Source organism: Aricia agestis, chromosome 6 (assembly GCF_905147365.1).
Source record: "Aricia agestis chromosome 6, ilAriAges1.1, whole genome shotgun sequence".
Lineage (NCBI taxonomy): Eukaryota > Metazoa > Arthropoda > Insecta > Lepidoptera > Lycaenidae > Aricia > Aricia agestis.
Genome location: NC_056411.1, coordinates 9,494,445 through 9,516,716, shown reverse-complemented (window position 1 = coordinate 9,516,716; position 22,272 = coordinate 9,494,445). Strand labels below are relative to the sequence as shown.

Below are 22,272 nucleotides of genomic sequence, written 5' to 3'. Positions count from 1 at the left end.
ACCAAGATCGCGAGTTCAAAAACTATCAAAGCCTTTTTTTTATTAAATAAGAGGGCAAACGAGCAAACGGGTCACCTGATGGTAAGCAACTACCGTCGCCCATGGACACTCGCAACATCAGAAGAGCTGCAGGTGCGTTGCCGGCCTTTTAAGAGGGATGAAGGTATTGCTAGCTTTAGTCTTTATGTAATTGAAACCAATTTTTACTTTTATATTTTATTACTGACATCATCATCGCGCTTTATATACAAAAATTTCAATATGAAACTTCAGTACAATCAACTTAAACTAATTTGAGTATATTTTGTACAATAATCTTCTTATTGCTTGATTCTATCTATAACCTACATTCAATTCGTATATTACTTACAGGCAAACATTACTTAAAATTATTTATAAAAAATTGTTTCATAAAATTATAATATAATCTAATTCAAGACTTCGTATTATTATCATTTATCATTGTTACTACGGGTTTTTTTTGTATTTACAACTGTCTTAGATTCCCTTTAGCGGTCCCCAGAACATTTTGGACACTCTTGTCTCGTCCTCGGTGAAGAAAAAGTCTTTGCCGAGCTTCACAAATTCTTTCAGCGATAACTTGCCATCCTGAAAAGATTAATATTTTTAGAACTTTATTATCAGTAACGTTGGAGTTTTCTGTAAAATGTATGGCAGAGTTAGTAACTTTATATAGTATAGACTCAGACAGTTTATATAGTATAGACTCCGTTGCGCCGATATCGTTTATTGCATAGAAACCGTACACTACAACTAAACTTCGCGTCTTTCAAAGTATATCCTTTCATCTAAATCGGTTGAGTCATTTGAACGTGAAGAGGTAACAAACAGACGGACACACTTTCGTACTAATCCTACTAATATTATAAAGGCGAAAGTTTGTTTGGATGTATGGATGTGTGGATGTATGGATGTTTGTTACTCTTTCACGCAAAATCTACTGAACGGATTTTAATGAAACTTTACAATAATATAGCTTATACATCAGAATAACACATAGGCTACAATTTTAACCGACTTTCAAAATGGGGGAGGTGTTATGTTCGTTTTCTTATGTTCAACGATTACTCCGCCGTTTGTTAACCGATTTTCAAATTTTTTCTTTTGGTATATAGGGTATCATCCCAATTTGGTATTATATTCACAAAAATGGTGATCTGATGAATTATCCATAAGCAATCGAGGGAACTCCTCAAAATTTATAGGGAAACATGTGGTGACTTCGGTTTCGTGAGAAGTATTCTAAGCATATGCTACCAACAAGTAAGATTTTGCACCGAGGTATACCTGGTATACCGTGGTTCGGAAAGTGCTGAGAGAACTCCTGATTCTTTATAGATACAAGTTTGGGAGTTTCGGCGTTGTTTTAAGAACGGAAAGCGGAAATCAAGAGCCTATAATGACCCTGTTATTGGTACTTTTCATAGTTTTTTAGATCGAGACTCGAGTTTTTCAAGCGATAATTAAAAAAAATATACCTACCTCATATTATAAACTTGAAGAGTATGTTTGCTTGACGCGTTAATCTCAGGAACTACAGGTCCGATTTAAAAACTTATTTCAGTGTTAGATAGCTTATTTATCGAGTAAGACTGTAAGTAAGAGTATAAGTACTAGAAGTATCGAGTAAGGCTATATATTATCACGCTCGCGCTAAGACTAATACGACCGAAAAAACGCAGGAAAATGTGGGAAAAACGGGGGAAATATTAAAAATTACTAACTACTGGAGTATTTTTTATGGCAATATTAAGCACAGATATAGAGTAGACCAAGTGAAGGGAGTAGGGACATAAGCTATTTTTTATGGGAAAATGTACGGTTTCTGTAAAATTCCTAACGCGGGCGAAGCCGCGCGGGACATCTAGTATCTAATATATATATAAACTTCTCGTGTCACGGTGTGCGTGGTTGTACACCTCTGAAACGGCTCGACCGATTTTCGTGAATCTTAGCGAGCATATCGGCTAGGGTGGAGAATCGGTGTTCCCCAATCCGCCGGGGATGCGTAATGCATTTCCCCATGTAAAAATAACAGTGGAGAATCGGACAACATCTACCTTGTTATATTGATAAGTGCATTTGTTGAATAAATAATAGTAAATTATTACAACTCGAGACTGACGTCGACCATTGTTTGTGCGACGGGATAGCGATGGACGTTGCCATGGTGACATACTTATTTAGTCACTTCAATGAAATAATATCGGCGAAATACTTTATATGGCAAAACGATGTTTGCCGGGACAGCTAGTTATATAATATGTGTTAGTGTAAACATCGTTATCCTTGAAACCATCAAATGAGCACGTCAAAATGAACAACTTTTTCTATGAGAACAATGCTGGGAACTCAAAAAAAATTGCCGTCTTCATACCCATACCTAAAACGGATGCCCAGATCGGCAATTTGTATGGGTATGAAGACGGATTTTCTTGAGTTCCCAGCATCGTTCTCAAAGAAAAAGTTGTTCATTTTGACGGGCTCATTTGATGGTTTCAAGGATAACGGTGTTTACACTAACATCTTGTATAAGTAAGGATGACATACCCCATTAGTATCAATGACGGCGAAGGCGATGGCGGCGTCCTCGTCCCCCAGCCCCAGGCAGCGGAAGAACAGCTTGAACTCCGACACAGAGATGTAGCCCGACCGGTCCTTGTCTACCGCCTGGGGTGAAATAAATTGGATTGTTAGATGTTTGACTCAAAAACGTGGAAATGCGCAATAAGGAGGTCCCAAAATGAATTAATGTATACTGTGAGTTAAGGTGACGCCGCGTTAAAGTAAAAAACCGTGTTGGATATGTTTTAGATTGCTTGTTTTCCATGAGAGGCCGGCCCGGCCTCACATGGAAAACAACCAATGGAACAGCAAAAAATGGAAAGGTCGTAAGCGACAAAATAGTTTTTGTCGCGTAATTTAAAAACCATACATACATTTCATATAAGCTATGGGCAAATTAAAGTGTATGCTTGAACCAATTTATGTGCAAGTTTTGGAAGCTTAAATCACTCTCCTCTGTTGGCAAAATAAGAATCCCTATTTTTACAGAGGTCTTTTTGATTGATTATTCTGTGTTATAAAAGTTGACCAATCGTGTTATGCTATGGGTAATTCAATGACAAAGACATGATGAATACTGACAATGAACTTTAATTTCTTAGCTTTAGTCAATGCTGAGAAAAATCGATATCGCTCCAGCCAAATTATCAAGGCGTCGCCTTAATTGGAACTTTCGAAACCACCACTTTAGCTTGCATAATATAGTTCGTTATTTAACAGTAATATGATTTTAAATAGAGTTTTGACAGCGGGTTATTTTCTTGGAGTTCATCAGGATACGACCTTTTGCGATTAGCGGTGCGAAAAATTAAATTCCGTAAGCGACCAATAGTAACGCTGTCGGGAGTGTGACACGCGAATAACCAGTAAAATCACTGTTGAAAAAGGCAACTCTAAAAGGTCGTATTCCTAATGGCATTAGAACATAATACCTACTTCTCTCTTTCGCATTAACAATAGGAATACAAAGTAATATACCTTGAACAGATACGGCAGCCACCTATACGCCTTCTTTTTGATACTCTTGTCGTTCAACACATGGTGCATGTCGTCCAGATACTGCTCCACTGTGACGTAGTTGTACGGGTCTATCGCGCCCCACTGCTCCTCCCAAGTTAGCTGAAAATGAAATGAGTATCGCTGGTTAAAATTTAAACCTAATGAAATGGTCGCAATTATGAAAACTTTACATTGAACGATCACTAACTAGATTTAGATTTAGTGGAATATTATAGATTATTTTGATTTACCTACATGAAACAGATTACTCAATATTTACTAGGTAACATGAATCTCTTAATTACAATCCATTTAGATCACATTAGGCCTGAGTTAAGTTAAATTGTAGATTAAACATAATTATAATCAGTCTCGTTAACAATAACCGAAACTGGCATAAGTGAGCCTTTGGACTATGAAACTAGCAAACGAACAGTCAACAACTTATATATCCATTATCCACTCACATAATTATTATCAGTCTCGTTAACAATAACCGAAACTGGGATAAGTGAGCCTTTGGACTATGAAACTAGCAAACAAACAGTCAACAACTTATATATCCATTATCCACTCTACCTTCAATTTATAATGGGTTAATTTATATTTTGCCTACTAGATAGACGTGGGAGAGCCATGCTTCGGCACGAATGGGCCGGCTCGATCGGATGAATACCACGTTCGCACAGTAAACCGGCGTGAAACAGCGCTTGCGCTGTGTTTCGTCGAGTGAGTGAGTTTACCGGAGGCCCAATCACCTATCCTATTCCCTTCCCTACCCTCCCCTATTACCCTATTGCCTCTTAAAAGGCCGGCAACGTACCTGCAGCTCTTCTGTTGGTGCGAGTGTCCATGGGCGACGGAAGTTGCTTTCCATCAGGTGACCCGTTTGCTCGTTCGCCCCCCTTATTTCATAAAAAAAAGTTAACCCCGCAACTCCGTTTTTTGCGCGGAAATCGTACATGTTTTCGGGATAAAAAGTATCCTATGTCCTTACTCGGGACTCCAAGTTTCTCCATACCAAATTTCAGACAAAAACACAGACAGACACACTTTCACATTTATATATTAGTATGGTCTATGGATACCTTTATAATCTCCGTGAACTCCTTCGCCTGCTGGTCGTCCAGGTGTCCCAAGCTCTTGAACCTGTCTGCGAACAGCTGGAAGTCGTTGAAGGAGATCAGGCCGTCCTTGTCTACATCCAGTATGTTGTGGACGGTGCGCATTTTCCGCCGCCAGAACTCCGACTGAAATTATATTATCATTTATATTGTACCTATGTACCTCTAGTTTTAACTTTTAACAATGTCCATAGACAATCAAGATAATGGTTACTACAGAACACAACACCAAAATTATTTCTATGATATGTGATGGTGACTATAGTTGGGTCGCACAACATGTAAATTCGTCACTTGAGCCGCTGCTTGTCTCCTTTAATAAATAACTAGCTATTTGACCGAGCTTTGCTCGGTATTCGATAAAACACGAATAAAATAACATTTTAAACTTTCGCGTTGCATTATAATTAAACTTTTTAATCGGGACTTAACGCGACTTATTTAAGTAGTAATGCTACTACGAGTACATACTTTTTCTCGACGTTTCGGCCGTGTTGCAACGGCCGCGGTCACGAGGGGACTCAAACTCAACAGTCCCCTCGTGACCACGGCCGTTGCAACACGGCCGAAACGTCGAGAAAAATTATGTACTCGTAGTAGCATTACTACTTAAATAAGTCGCGTTAAGTCCCGATTAAAAAGTTTAAAAATAACATTTTCCAATAATGATTCCTAGCTAGATCGATTTATCGCCACAGAAACCCCCTATATATACTAAATTTCATGAAAATCGTTGGAGCCGATTCCGAGATTCCAATTATATATATACAAGAATTGCTCGTTTAAAGATATAAGATATATATATATATATATATATATATATATATATATATATATATATATATATATATATATATATATTTAAATCGCCGAAGACTTGTTGCGTCTTTTCAAAGTCGAACCCTATGGCGTCTACCATTTCCAATGACTTTTTAATTGTTATTCGTGCGAATATAGGTACATTGCTGTCATGTGAATTCTATTGTCGACGAGAAATTTTGTTTACGTACGAAAATTAGATATTCAATTTGAAATAATTCTCGCTGGTTTGTTGCTTCCGTTCTCGATGGAAATCATGTGACACATTGTATATTTTTGTATTCGTTCCATGCATTTAATCGTTTTTCCTACATCCGTTTAAATGTATGGATATATTGATACCGTATATTGTAATATATTAATTCCATGCATTCTACTAATTAAATGACTCCTTACTAAACACACCGGCAAAATTAGAGGAACATAACAAAATTTTCATTTTTTTTTAAATTGTTCACTGATTTTTATATATTTATTTATTTATTTACTAATTGATTATTAAACAATAAATTTTATATAAATTTGTGGCATAAAAACGTGAAAAATAAAAAAAAATTAGCAAAAATCAAAAAATTAAGAAAATCTTTGAAATTTCAGTAGTAAGTTTTTAAGATAAATTCTCCATTTTTATTAAAGAAATGCCATGTTAAAAGCGTTTAATGCCTTCTATGGATCTCAAGAGGGCCTGGATACGCCATTCCATGCTTGCATTTTAATTGTCAATCATTTCCTGTGGGATATTCTCCTACTCCTACAGTAGCGCCAACTCGAGCTCCTGGACACATTTTGGAGCTGGAGTTTTAACTCGTACCGTTCACCCATTGATATGCCACACGTCTTCAATCGGATCTACATCCGTAGACCACGCTGGCCTCTCCACCTGGGCTACGCCAGCATCGTTTAGGTAATAATGCCCGATTTTCTTACTCTATGGACGCACATAAAATTGAAATTACTACCTAAAACTGTGTAAAAGGCACACCATGCAGTTCCAGGATGTCGGTGCTAAAGCCCTGTACTGTCAAAGTACCATCATCTATAATCATCAGCTCCATGCGGGCTCCAAATCATATGCAACTCCAAACCATTACGAAGCCTGAATCATAGGCCACTGTTTCCGGTAAGTTTGATGGCCTGTAGCTTTCCTTATGATTTATCCACATTCTTTATCGCCTGTCAATACAATGTACACAGAATTTGCTCCCATCACTGTACAGCACAAGATTTCACTCACTTGTCTAATTTTGATGTTCACGCGCAAATCTTAGCCTGGCTCTTCGGTGTCCTGTCTCAAGTTTTGGTGCCCTTGCTGGCACTTTTGAGTTTAATTTAACTTCTTTGAGTCTTCTTCTTACTGTACAATCACTTACACGTTCATCTTGGACCTGTTCCGACAGGTTTCGTGTCTGCATAGCAGTTTGTGGTCGATTTCTTAAGTTTTGTTACCTTACAAAATGGTCATCCTGAACCATTGTCACCCGATATCTGCCTTGTTCTCGTGTCCGAACGTAAGATCCAGTCTCTCTGAAGCGTTGAAAGTTACGATGAACCACGGAAGCCGACACACCTAAGGCCTGACTGACCGAACGGTAGGTGTGACCTTTCTCTATCGTGGTTACAGCTCTAGCTGTCGCAGATGCTGGGAAATCACTAATTTTGTATCTAAGCAATGTGTTCTTCCAAAAACCAAACAATCAAATGAGCTGAGCATACCTTGCACCCCGCTAAAACGCCATTCTTATCAGGAACACTTACAACGTCAATAATCGAAAAACACTTATTAGGGCATAATTGCTATAAAAACCTGTCAACTTGCCAGTTTTGTTCAATATTTTATTTCTTGAATGAGCTTAGAAGCTATAAAAAAGGCTTTCAGAAAGCCCGACCCACTTGAGTTCAAGTTTTGGCCCTTTTTACCTATGTTCCGCTAATTTTGCCAGTGTGTGTATATTTGAGATTATATCGGTACCGTATATTATTTTTGTATGTACGCCATAAACTGTTGAGTTTGTTGCTCCTCCTAACCTTATATGTTATATCGATACATACATAGGTACCTATATAATAGATCCCAATAAATTCATTGCGTGATGTGGTCTCTGTCTACCCCAATGAGGGACAGGAGTGACGATATGTATGCATGAATAGAGAATCCCTCTTTATGAAGTCGATTAAAATGAAATACTTATTTCTATAACTTGGAGTACATAACAGACATTAAAAACAAGTTATCCCTATATTACATAGATTAATTAAATTTTAAATTATAATTAGGTAAGTACGCTAGGCTAACTAAAAATTATTAAGGATAATTATGATAGATATGATGTGGGAGCATTTTATTTATGTGAGCGTGTTTCTTCTGAACTTAAGTATGAACACAAAATAAAACAATTGTTTCCGTAGTAGGTATTTTTAAGTTTTATTGTTTAAAATCAAGTAGGTACAATAATAAACCCATAGTCATAATAATCAAAGTGTCGGACAAATCAAATACACCGAAATAGGAACATAAAGTAATTTAAGAAATTAACAATTTTAAGAACGACCAGTTGAGAGGCTAATTCACTGTGACATTGACTATAATTAACTTGTGTATGTAAGCAATACTAGTTTTCAATCGTGGCTCTGCCCACGTGACAAGTTGATAAAATTTAACAAATTGAAATTCGTTATTAGCCGTTTAGGCGTTAAAAAAATAAAACAAAAATGCTTAGAAAAATATTAACCTGAAGAATCACATATCAGACATACCTATCAGTACAAAGTCTCAAAAAAAGGCCCTTTAGGCGTCGAAAAGAAAAATAAAAACGCTTAAAAAATTATTAACGTACCTATAAAAAATAAGATAAAACAGTCCAAAATCTCAAAAAATTACACAACTACACAAAAATTACACAACAATATATATACTTTGTTTGTAAATTTAAATTATGGTTATTATCTATAATAGTACCTATTATTTCTGTTTATTTGTTTTGTACAAAAAGAGGACGGTATTTGATTATAATACAAGTTCACAATAATAATAAATTTTTTCGTAAGTAGTAGGTTAACGCGCGCGCGTAAACAAACACGACGCGACGTTGCGTTCTGTGCTGTGATAGTCATAGTCAATCATGGTTGTCGTGATTGATGTAGATCGTTTCGATCGTTTTTTGTATTGTTTATTGTATCTTCTTCTTCCTAGTCATATCCTCATGGCTGAGGGACGTGACCACCAAAATTTGCTTTCTGGGATAGGGCTCTCCACTTGTCTCTATTTTTGGCCTGATGAAATGCCTCCTGGAACGTGCAGTCAGCAGCCTTGACAATCGCGTCTGTCCATCGTGTAGCCACTCTGCCTCTGCCTCTTTTCCCCTCTAATTGCCCAGCTACCTTCTCAACAACTTATGTGGCCAAAAAAGGCAAGTGATCGTTGTAGACAAAGCGTGAACAGGCGGGTGGTAATTTTGAGTTGCTGAAGTATAGACGTGTTGGTCCGGTGTGCGGTCCAAGGGATGCCGAGCATTTTACGCCAGCACCACATTTCAAAAGCGTCAATCTTAGCTCGAGTACGTGCTTTTAGTGTCCATGTCTCGGAGGCATATAAAAATATTGAAAAGATTAGGGAACGCATTAGTGTTATTTTTGTGCTACGATAGATGTTCTTATTCTTCCATATCTTTTCTAAGCGCCCAACCGCAGATTTAGCCATCTGAGCCCGTCGGACAACCTCCCTCTCGCAGTTACCATTGTTGCTAATCAACGATCCCAGGTAGACAAACTCCTCTACGGGTTGGAGATCTTGTAGTAAGGATGTCTTTTGTATTTGGTTCAGCTTATCGACGTACATCAGTTTGGTTTTATTGCGATTGATTTGGAGGCCAAAGTCTCGACTAATCTTTTCGACCCGCGCTAGAAGTTCAGCAAGTTTCACTTCGCAAGTTCTTATAAGCGTGGTGTCGTCAGCGAACCTTAGGTTGTTGAGAAGGTATCCGTTAATTTTAATACCATCCTCCCAATCTTCCTACACTTGACGCATTATATATTCGCCTACGAGGTTGAACAGCTGTGGAGAGAGGATGCAACCCTGTCTGACACCACGCTCTGTAGCAAACGGCTCTGACAGATCATTGTCTAATCGCACCCTTGATCGACCTTCCAGATAGAGGTTTTGTACCAAAAATATGAGATGATCGGGGACGCCCAACTCTCTCATCACCTCCAGCATTTTGGACCAGACGATGCAGTCAAAGGCCTTAGCGTAATCCACAAAACAGAGTACTATTTGGACATTGAATTCTCTGCTCTTTTCTATCAGCTGACGGATGTTTAGGATTTGTTCTCGGGTACCCCTGCCCTTTACGAATCCCGCCTGCTCTTTGGATATCTGTCTAGTTATATAGTGTGCCAATCTGTTGTTTATAACATGGAGAAGAATCTTACTGGCGTGTGAAATTAGTGAGATGGTCCGATAACTTTCACACTTTTTAGTCGACCCTTTCTTATGTAGTGGTATCACGAGAGATTCTGTCCAATCGTCTGGCCACTATCCAGTTCTCCATACTTTAAGACATATTGAATGCATTACTCTGATTCCAGACTTACCCAAGCTCTTAAGCACTTGTGCCTGTATACCATCTCCACCGCAAGCTTTTGTTTTGAGCTTATTTATAGCTGCTTCTACTTCATGGAGAACGATGTCGGGTTCTTTATCTGTAAAATCTAATCTAGTGTCAGGTTCATCAGCGTCATATTTGTACAGGTCTTGGCAGTAGTTCCTCCATCTTGTCATCACTTGGTTCTTGTCTAAAAACAGGTTACCCTTTTCATCTTCTATGTTCCAAGATTTTGATTTTCGTTCCCGTGTGAGAATTTTTACCTTTTGGAACATGTCTCTTGGATGTAGGGTATCAGAGTGTGTTTGTATATCTCTACATATGGAATTGATATATGCATTCTTGTCATGTCTACAGAGACGCTGTACTAGTGAGTCAAGTTCAGAGTATAGCTGTTGTTCTTCCTTTGAACGAATTCCTCCAGTCTTTAGAGCCTTTCTTTGTGCGATTCCCTCCCAAGTGGTCTTGCTCATCCACTCAGATCTAGGGTGTTTTACTTTCCGTCCATTTGTGATTGTTCTAGTTGTCTCTTCTAATGCGGCCTTAAGCTGATTCCATGATGTATTGGCTGAGTCAAATGGGCAATACGTTTCACTGTCCAGTCGAGTTTGTAGTGTGTCCTCAAAAGCTTTCGCTTCTTGTGCTAGAAGAATATTTTTGGATGGTGGAGGCTTTGAAACTACTTTGAGGCGGACTCTGTATTGAGCTATTAACAGCTGATGGTCGCTGCCACAATCTGCACCCGGAAAAGTCTTTGAGAGAGTTATGCACGACTTCCATCTGCTGCTGATTAATATGAAGTCAATCTGATTTTTATGACCTGTTGGCGATCGCCATGTCCATAAGCGTCTTGGATGTTGTTTATTTGCCGTGTTAGTTACGAATAGTCCTTTTTCAATGCAAAACTTTAACAACATCTCACCTCGACTGTTGCGGGCTCCTAAGCCGTATTCCCCAATAGCATTCCTTAGGTGTTGATCATTATCAGTGTGCCCTATCTTAGCATTAAAGTCTCCCAGGATGATAGTACATTCCTTCTTTGGTAACGCTTTGCAGGTTAATTCTAGTTCGTGGTAAAATTCCTCCATGTCTTCTTCGGTGGCTGCAGTGGTCGGTGCATAGACCTGTACAAAGTTAATTGAGTGTGGATGGGCTGAAATTTTTAAGGATATAATTCTATTGTTGATGGTATTATACCCCAATACCTTGTCTCGTAGCCAGCTAGCAACTATGAAGCCCACACCACTAAAACTATTGTCTTGCCTGTCAGAGTAGATTACCATATTTCCTTCAGGTGTTATGTGGTATCCGTTATCTTTGACATGGGTCTCACTCAATCCTAGTATAGCCAGATTATAGCGCTCCATCTCCGCTTCAACAACTTCGATTTTTCCTGGCCTTAAAAGTCCACGGACATTCCAGCGTTCGTTCGTTTCTGCAAGCAGCCTGCTGGTTAACTGACCTGCAGCCGGTAGCCAATTTCACACCAGTCGGCCCGGAACCAAGCTGGCGCCGAGCTCTGGTGGCGTTCTTAATCATGGTGGTTTTCTTGGGATTATAGTCGCGGTAGTTTCCCGTTGCTTTCCGCGCTAGACTTTTTGAGGGTATTTAGTCCTCAAGGCCACTACTGCCTAGGAGTCAGGTTATCATATCCGCCGCCTGAGACTCGGTGTTGTTACTCGTTTAGCACCACCCGGGGGACACGTGTAGGGTAGTAAAAGGTAATTCTATAGGACGCGAGTAACCACCGCCCCCGTTTATTGTATCAAGTTTGATTAATTTTAAACATTGATTTGATTTGTAATCTAATTTTAATTGCCTGAAATGTAAAATCAGCGATATGCGATCAGTAGTTGGGAAAGGGTCCGGTGGCTTTAACACAGGTTATACTGTAACCTAGCTAAGCTGCCGGTTGCGATCTTAACATTCTAATATAAAAAACCATTGAAAATAAAATAATTTGCATGTTGTAATTGTCTAGATTAAGGTTTTTATGTTATCGAGCTGAATAAAAGTACATTATTATTATTATAAGTATGCCATCACAGTTACTATAAATCTTGTCAAGGGTGTCGATTTATGAATGAAGAAAGTCACCAAGTCAAGATTAAAAAAAAATCTCAGAACACTGTACAGTGTACAGCCTAGCCCATGACCCGGTAACCACTTGACGTTGAGTTTCGATGCACTTGTTTGGGCTATTTTACTTCTCATTACCGTGGCTTTCTAATAGCGAAAGAATTATTTAAATTGGTTCAGTAGTCTCGTAACTCGTAAGTTAAATAGTAATAAGCAAACGATTAAATATTTCGTCTCTACAATATTAGTAAGTATAGATATTTAAAAATACATTAGTCCCAACCCAATTCGCAGTCTAAACTCAGTCACTGATGGGCTTTTGTTTAAAATATACAATAGGTAAGTACTTATCAAAGAAAATCATATACGTAGTTATGTAGGTAGGGACATAGTAGTTAATACAATCGATCCAAAATACTTTTAGACAGGTAAGTATATAAACAGTTCAACAACAAACAGGACACTCGACGTCAGGATAATGATCGTAAATTGCATATTTACAAATGCTGCACCAGAAAAATGAAGTTTATAAAGCGATTTTATGTTCTTTCGTTTCATAGGTAGAACAAAATGATTTGTAATAATATTGATATTATTCTTGGTCGTTGCACCACAATTAAAACATTTTTTTTGTATTACAAAATGGGTCGACGGCCAAGGCCATTTTATTTTGTCTTTAAAATAGTTTTTAAAATCACTTCTTTTAAAAAAACGATCTACATCAATCACGACAATCTAACACTGAAAGAATTTTTCAAATCGGACCAGTAGTTCCTGAGATAAGCGCGTTCAAATAAGCCCTTTCAAATAATTTCCCTCCGTTTTTTCCACATTTTCCTCTATTTCTTCGCTCCTATTATTCTTAGCGTGATAAAATATTGCTTATAGCCTTCCTCGATAAATGGGCTATCTAACACTGAAATAATTTTTCAAATCGGACTAGTAGTTCCTGAGATTAACACGTTCAAACAAACAAACAACCTCTCCTGCTTTATAATATTGAAGTGTAGATAACATTTTTACTACTTTTCTTACTATTCTACTACTATTTTTCTAAAATGTGTCAAATAACTACCTAATTGTAATATCGACATTGCATCGATTCGATATATTTGTTCCTGTTTTCCTGAAATACAGTTACAGATTTAATCATTATTCTGAATGATCGTCATTATGATTTTAGGGCTATTCAGGAAAAAGACGTTCAGGAAAATGAGGAATTCACTAAATTCGTTTATAATTAAGTATTGATATAAAGAAAATTATTAAGAACTTAGAAATGTTGCGGGCCTTTATAACTTGGTATAAAAAAAGTAGTGAAAAACAGACAAATGTTGGCACACATCGAGAAATGTAAATGACGTCTTATTTGGAAATTTTTGTAGAACGTATTTCAAAGACTCACCTGCATAAAACGAAGACCTCTATCCACACCAAAGCACTGCGATCAAATAAAGTGAGCCAGCAGATTTTATCGCAAAATAGGTTTCAACCCGTCACGTTGAGTAAGGCATTCAAAATAAACAATGCGCAGGACAATGACGCGAATTTTATGAACATTTTAAAAATATAATTTTTAGTTATTTAATGTAAGTTGATGTGTTATTTGTTGGTATCGGATAGTTTATTAGTTCTTTATCTTCAAATTAACATTAAATTTTTAATCCTTTCTAGCTCATTTTTTTTATAAATAATAAATTGTAAGCGGCAGTATCGAAACGACACGCAAAAATTTCATAATTTGGTACTTTTTTTTATAATAACTTTTGAAATATTAACTCTACTTTAAAATAGTTTTAGCAGCATTTTCATAAGTTAATTAGACATTGAAATGTGTAATGTTACATCAAATTTACGAAGGCATTTTGAACCCAACTTCGAAGACATGAATTTAGTCTCTCTCAAATATTCGCCCCACTACACAATATTTATACCACAAGCGTTATTACGTCCGCGCTGGCCGGCAAAAAATATAAACAAAAACATGCCCTTGCATGTCGCGTGCGAACTCCGCCCCCTCGCCTCTGTCACCCCCGCGTCTCCTCTGGGACGATGTCGTTTTGTGGGACGTAATTAAATCACACATTAGAATTGATAAAAACTTTATTATATACAGGAATCCACATTATCGGCGTGTTATACGTAAACAAAGTATCGAATATACGCCACCGATATACGGCGCACAGTAGCGACCTCCAAAATTCGCGCGCCAAATAGCGGAACTAAGAAATACGCCGAAAAGCACTCCGGTGACAAAACAACGTCCATGCTAATATTTCACCCAGCCATTGTACTAACCTTAACACTACTTCTGGCTGAATTTGAGAGATGGTCAATCTTGCGTCCGTATACAGGATGCAACAAGTCAGTCGGACGCAATATCATCGGTAAAAACCGCCATGTAGGACGCAATATCAACTCCGGGGTGGAAATATATATATATATATATATATATATATATATATATATATATATATTATATATATATATATATATATATATATATATATATATATATATATATATATATATATATATATACATGAATTGCTCGTTTAAAGGTATAAGATAAGATTAACGGGAACCTTAGGTACTATTTAACCGATAAAAATTAGCTTATATCTATTCTCGACGTCTATTTTAAGCCCGGGCGCGCACTATACTAGCGGCCAAGCCGCGGCGGCCAGGTCGCGACGGCCATCGAATTTATGGTGTGGCCGCTGACCGCCGTGCGTGCAGGTGCACGTGGTCTATGGCGGTTTCATACTAAGGTGATTATCTCGATGGCCGCCGCGGCCTGGTCGCTGCGGCTTGGCCGCTTGGCTAAATCTAAGCCTGATTTTATAAAATTCGTTCTTGTACTTTTGGAGCCCATTATAATAATTGCAAACAAACACATAATTCCTCCTTTGCACAAACAGTATTCCATCTCTACATTTACATAGATCTAGAATTCAGAATACTAACCCTATCGAATCCCTTGCACTCAGTATCTGAGTCAGAGTCTGAATCCGTCTCCTCTTTCCTCCTGTCTTCTGTCCTGCTCTGTTTGCTGTACCGTCTCAGAGCCCTCGCGCGGTCCGCGTCCAACTCTCGCGGTTCCTGTAGCTGGAGGTAACACACGTTGCCCGTGCATGATACCTTCGTGTGAATAAGCTGAAAAAAAAAACAATTTTATTGCATTGGACATAGAGTAAGAATAAGAAGGAACATTTTAAAATAGTGGCTTTAGTTCTGATTTTGACCACGTGAAAATCAGCCTTGTAGGTCTGTAGCTATAACTGCAGTGTCTGTAATTAGGTACAGTAGTTTTAAAGAGAATATGACAATTTGGTACAATTATTTCTGAGTGTGAGTTCTCTAGACGCCGTAACCTATAAATTAGAAGATATATTATTATCTAAGTACTTATTGTTTAAAAGAATGTGCACTACACTTCCAAAGTTCCAAGTGTTTATATATAGTGGATTCTGTTACTTTATCTTTTATGCCAACGGCATGCTTGAGGTATAGATTTCTTCTCACAGAAACTGCGTCAAAATACCTCCCCCCGAATAATAAAACCTCCCCTAAACAGACATAGAATAAGTGTAACTTTACTCTAGAAACTTATAGAAGACATTCTAGCAAACACATTAACCAATTAAGTAGACTTTGACCTTTTTTATTTTTATCGTGCATGCTGCCGGAAGCTGGGCAGTTAATCTGAGGTCTGTTGGTGAGCGGCTGCCGGCTAGTGGTTACATAACCGGGGCATCGACCTCGCGCCCTTCCCAGCCTTATTGACAAACATTTGTTTATCTCGCAACAGACAAAGGTTCTAAACACGTGCAATGGGTTTGTAGGTCACAACCTTTGGGGGAAAACTAATAAAATTATCTATTAGTTTTCGCCCAAAGGTTTTATATTTTAGATATTGTGTAGAGTACCGTATAATAATAAGAACGTTTATTTGTAAAAATATGGTAGTTACAATAAGATGGTACAATGTGAAAGAGAAGTTAGAACTCATATTTTGTCGGATATATCTCGACGTGCAAATATAATATAACAGTAGGTATATAATAAAGTACTCTGTGAATATAACAAAATAAGTTAAGTAGAGCCGGCAGCGGCTGCAGTCTTACTGCCGTACTCAGAGTGGAACATTAATTACTTAAAATATGTAATTAATTCAAAATTTTGACATAAACCCCATACATTATCTGTCAAACTCTCCATTAAATTGAAGGTTAATCGTAATTAAATGACTATGAGTACGGCGGATAGTCGTATTACGTATTTAGTAAATGCTGTTATACCGATTACCGATGGAGGTAGGTCTGCATTTGCAACGATATGAAATGGTCTAACAGCACAGCCTTATTACGATACTACTGATACTATCATGACATGGAAGTGCCCCCGCTAGGACTCATGAGTCATGAGTCAAGCGAAGCACAAGAGCGCTTTCAATGCCAGACTACCATTTCTCCAATCGATTTTTAACTGAATGATTCGAATTCTAAAGTGGCACTGCAATTTGCAAACGACAGCCAGCTGATTGTATGATTCAAAAATATTGTCGTGCGCTCAATTTTCAACGTTTTCAAATTGATACATTACCAGTAGGTAGGTACATTGACAAATGACATCACAAAACCAAAAGAATATATTTGTTTAAACAGTACGTTACCTATTGAAAAGTAGATATATCTGATAAGTGATAGGTAGGTGAGTGATATAAAAAGTTTTAAGATTTTACATCCCTATATAGTATATCCACAAATGTAGAACACTGGATATATTATATTACTTAATACCATGTCTAACAAATGGAATCGTGCAAGTAGTAGGTAGATATACAAAATAAGCACACCTAACAATTCTGGTGTCCCTTTTGTTCTGAGACCTTGCGGTTTAGGCCTTCATTAATGTTATTGCTTAAGCACAATAATTATTAGGGTAGCTCTACTGCCAAAACGAGAAATCTACTTACTTAAATAAAAAATTAAAGCTCATTGCAACTGCTACGGACAATAGGTACCTATCTTAGGTAGAGTCCGTAGCTACGCGACTGCACTGCGTTTACAAATTATAATGAACTAGATAAGTACATAATATATTGTAATATTATTTTAATTTTTAATACCAGAATCTAGAACCCAAAGTCGCAACTTCGGTTTCATAAAAATTCACGCTTGCAGGGACTGTACATCATCCAATTTGAGGCTTTTAATACCCAGTGCTTTATTTAGGTAAATAACTTAAATTGAATTGCAGCTAGCAGCACAGGCACACTTTAGAATTCCTAATAAAATAGTTTGATTTATAAAAAAAAACGAATATGTTTAAAAACAAAAACAATTTGTATTTACTTCGTTAACATAAGTATTACTGATAGTCATTAAGCTGTTATGTTTTTCGACTAACGACCTTCGCTTGCTCTATTACGAATACCTATTTAGTTATGTAGAATGTATCACGTAGGCCACTTCATATAAAAATATCGTTTTATAAATTCTAAACAAAGCATTGACCATGTTTTTAACGAATGCGTTTTTAAACCATGTCTGAAGACGGTCATATTTGCATCAATTAACTGCGCATGCATGCGTGCTGTGACAATAATATTATTATTATGTAGAGTTCATACCAAACGCGTTAAGTTCTACAATTTACATACAATTTATGTTTTTTAGATCAAAGTAATACTATAATTAATATAATTAGGCACGAATGGCTCGACCGGAGAAATACCACGTTCTCACAGAAAACCGGCGTGAAACAGCGCTTGCGCTGTGTTTCGCCGAGTGAGATTACCGGAGGCCCAATTCCCTTCCCTAACCTGCCCTATTTCCTTCCCTTCCCATCCTTTCCCTCCCCTATTACCTACCCTATTCCCTCTTAAAAGGCCGGCAACGCACCTGCAGCTCTTCTGATGCTGCGAGTGTCCATGGGCGACGGAAGTTGCTTTCCATCAGGTGACCCGTTTGCTCGTTTGCCCCCTTCTTTCATAAAAAAAATACATTGTCAACTGTAATTATTATTAGACTTTGTAGTAAAGCCAATTTGCTCGATCGTTCTTATCTTAGATACATCGTCTATACTCCATCGGTTAGAGCCTATCCCAATAGACAATGTTTATATTTTAAGAACAATGAATCCCGAAAACGTCGCTTTGTTTTTGTAAATTGTAATTAATTAATTTAGTGCCCTCATTAGAATGAAATAAGTCTACTTATATAAGTTTTAAAGAGGATGAATAAGTCTTTTTTTTTCGCACAATTTCAAAGTTTCCAACTTTTATGATAGGTACTTGGCAAAGCAAACTACATAACTATTTTCATAGTTTACTTTGTTATCATACGAAACAAGTTGCATTATCTAAGTGTGTTCTTGGACCGTGCGGCCAGACCGTAGGGTCGAAAGCTCTATCTTATCTACATTGATAACTCTTTGAGAGCAGACAGTTTGACTTATTGGTGAGAGATACCATCAGCGCAGACAGCGAGGAGCGTAGCGTACAGAACTCTATCAGGGCATTCCAAAATCAAATCTACTTACATTATTTAAAGTCCGAGGTCTTGGAGTAGGTACGCATTAGCTGCATTTCTTGTCAGGTTCATTTCACACTATTTCACATAAATTAATATAAGTATGCGTTTTATTTTATTAATTGGAACGAAGTTCCTTATTGCACGTTCGACGTTGCGAAAGGAGGCTAGACAGGACGATATTTGACCTCAACACTTTTTTATTAGTACCGTACCTGCATGGTAGGGACAGAGGGCGTTGATGGTATTCCTCTGCGTCAACTAGATATCGTTTTTTTTATATATTTTTTGAGTGTACTTACATAATATGTATCAAGTTTTTTGAACATAAGAAATAACTTCATTCCATTCGGGTGTACCTTGACACCTCTCAAGTTTTTTTTAATATTTAATAAATTTATTAGATAATATTAAGCGTCTTAATAAAATCCAGCCATCACGACTTGCGCTCCTCTCTCTCTCTCATTTTATCTCCTCGATTAGGTACCTAAGTATTTTCATAACTTGGTAATTAATATCTTATTAAGCCAAGATATATTCGTACTCACTATTTTTAACCTATTTAAATAATAATTTAAACAATTCGATAATATACTAATGAGTTTCAAATGGTGCGTTATTAGGTTAATTACTTAAAAGTTATTAGTTTTAAATATTAAATAGGAAAAGAGGTAAGTATAGAACAATCACGTTCACCTATCGCATTTGTTTCATCTGTCATTCACCAAAAAATTGCCGGAAGCCATTAACAACACGGCGTTACTGTATTAATAGGCTATTCCTATTTGAATTCAAAAAGGAATAGTCTACCTAATAATAATAAAAAAGGTAGAGCTTAGGTAGAGCCAGCTGTTGTTAGCTACCTACCAAATGAAAAACCAAAAGGTGGATGCCATAAAGATTGACTAGTTCTGCAAAATCATTCAATAATAATAAGTTTTCGTTAAAATTAAAATTTCTAATTTTTATGAAAATTGAGTCAAATCGTGGTTTAGACCATAGTATAATGTTTCATTTATGTTTTAATAAAATGTTACAGAACTTCAAAGTTTTATTAGATCAAAACTTGATGCACCAATAGCATTTTTTGTAACCATGGTCCATGGTGTTGCATCCCAAAGGAACAGGTTATTCCACTTTACAGTCAAATAAATGTGAAAGTCTTGAGTTTACCATTTATGTTAATTATGGATGCCATGAATATTATGTATATTGTAGGTATACCTACCTATGAATGATTTCATATTTTATAAGTGGCAAAGAACTAGAGCTTTTTACTTGAGTAGGGAATCTAGTAACTTAAGTAGACAACATCTTTTATAGGTACCTAAGTATTAAGTATTTAACTAATAACCAGTCTGTCAAGAAAGTGAAGAAATTAAAAAGTGGCAACATCGTAGTGTCATCCCTTTCAAATCAATATAAGAAAGAAGGGATGACACTACGATGTTGCCACTTTTTAATTTCTTAACTTTCTTGACGGACTATATTTTAAAAGTGCTTTTATTTAAAAGGCTAATTATCTATTGGGTAAAATTTTATCTTAATTAATTTTAATCTACATCACTGTAGACTTCAGTCCAAAAATAATTATGTCTAAATAAAATTAATAAAATAATTAATTAGGTACCTACCTTAACTGTTCTAGGTGTATTTGAACTGGCTACGGCGCAGGCAGCTCTCTCCAGATTGAGCACAGTCAAGCGCGAACTTATTCTTAACAGAGGATTAGCCATCTTCTATAAAACACTACACCACATAAAAAAAGTTTTACTTAATTCAATTTAATTTTCTAAACAAACGTCCGTCCACTTCGAAGTCAAGGGCGTATATGATTTGAATTTGGAACATGCATTCGGTTTTATTGCCTAGAGTGGGGCTCAAACTGTTTACAAACAATATTGTAAACAATAAGGTAACATCTCCAAAATGTAATTTGGACCTTAATATCCATGTATAGTATAGTAGGTGCAGTTGATTTTGGTACGAAGCTAATATTTTCTTAACGTGTCTCCTGTCTTGTATTTCTTCTGCGGTCTGCCACTTGCTTGTGGTAGCGTACTCCTTTTCTATATGATTTTAGACCATAAAGTCATGTGAATAAGGGCCTTAATGTAGTCCGATGGAGGGAATACTCTTCTAATAGACTGATTAAATTGATATGGTTCAGTCACATAGATGTTTTATTGCTAGATTAAATTTTACTAATTTTTTAAATTTTCTAATAGATAATACAATATGTATTATGGATTAAATATTTATCTATAAGTAATTGTAGATGACCGGATCACTTAGTATAAAGTAGTTTTGTACAGTACAAGCTATTTACCTAAGTAGCCAGGTAGCGCAATCAACTGTCAAAAGTCTTATTGCGCTACCTGGCAATTTCGACTAAGTTCAACCTCTATAAAGTCTGGTAGAACTTAAAGCTCAATACCGAAAAAAATAAATATTGTAAACTGGTCTTTAATCTTCAATTGCTCACGAGGATGTTTTTCCAAACTCTTTTCAGACAAAAAGAGTTCGGTTTTCGGAGTTTCGGTTTTCAGAAAAAAAATGTACTTACTTACCGTGGTCTTCGATTTTTCTGCAAATATTCTATTAACTTCGTAACCTGTTGGCTAAGAGCATTGAAAATTTTATACTTATTTAATACATTATCAGTTACACTACAGGTTCCTCACGAGGAATTTTTAATCGAACAGTCACCTCCATGTGAAATGTATAATTTTCTCATATTTCGCCCTATCACGGACACGGCGAGCGTCGTTGTTGTTTTAAGTCTTTTACGTCGATATTCGTATTGATAGACATCGACCTGCTAATTTTAGGGAGAAAGCAGCCTTAAAGAAAAGTTGATGGTTAATCACTTTATCATGGACCTGTACACATTGAGTTTTTATCTATAATTTATATGACATCAAGGGCGCTGGGCGCGCGTGTCTGCGATACGCCGGCTCGACCACGTATCACGATGCCACAACTGGTTACTGGCCTAATAGACACTTATCTATTTTTGTTTATAAGTGATTACCGCCCGCCGAATATAGTTTTTCCTTATTTGTTTATTTATTATAATAGGGAATGGGATATGCACTAAGTCAGGTACGACAGTATATATTAAGTCTATGCCTAGGCTAGCTAGGTACTTGCTACTGTCTCTTTCACAAGTGGATAAAAACGTTGCTGGCCTGTGGAAACAAAATAGCGTCAAATTCTTGCACTAGTGAGGCAATTTTTTAAATAAAATTTCTTCATGGTCGGTAATATGTTACAGTTTCGATAATATTAATAATCAATATTACAAATCATAGCTTTTAAATGTTTATCATTTCTTCCTTTATTTTTAATAATATTTTCGCAGCATTTATTAACTATTCAAGGTCTGACTTCTTTTTTATCGTAAAGTTTTTAATATGCCAGCCAAAGACAAGCATACCTTATAGCAAGAGATAGGAACTGAAACTTTATAAATTGGATTTTTTATTAAAAAAATAAAATGATGAGTACTTATAACAAAAAAGATTT

At 36.7% G+C, this 22,272-nt stretch overlaps 1 protein-coding gene across 1 annotated transcript; it reads right to left on the bottom strand.

The window, feature by feature from the left end:
• Positions 1-446: 446 nt before the first annotated feature.
• Positions 447-20,560, bottom strand: LOC121727928 (sarcoplasmic calcium-binding protein). The gene is made up of 6 exons (XM_042115993.1): positions 20,379-20,560; positions 15,176-15,364; positions 4,674-4,835; positions 3,565-3,705; positions 2,572-2,691; positions 447-609 (listed from the first exon to the last, which is right to left on the bottom strand). Exons 1-6 carry the CDS (start codon positions 20,478-20,480, stop codon positions 499-501), a joined length of 825 nt encoding a protein of 274 aa, XP_041971927.1. The 5' UTR covers positions 20,481-20,560; the 3' UTR covers positions 447-498.
• Positions 20,561-22,272: the final 1,712 nt, after the last annotated feature.

Bases quoted from the DNA above. Each gene is read 5' to 3' on its own strand.
- LOC121727928 (XM_042115993.1), bottom strand. From the start codon at position 20,480: ATGGCTAATCCTCTGTTAAGAATAAGTTCGCGCTTGACTGTGCTCAAT. The intron at 3,706-4,673 runs GTATCCATAGAC...TTTCATTTTCAG, and splicing joins AGTTCACGGAGATTATAAAG to CTAACTTGGGAGGAGCAGTG. The intron at 610-2,571 runs GTATGTCATCCT...TAATCTTTTCAG, and splicing joins CCGTCATTGATACTAATGGG to GATGGCAAGTTATCGCTGAA.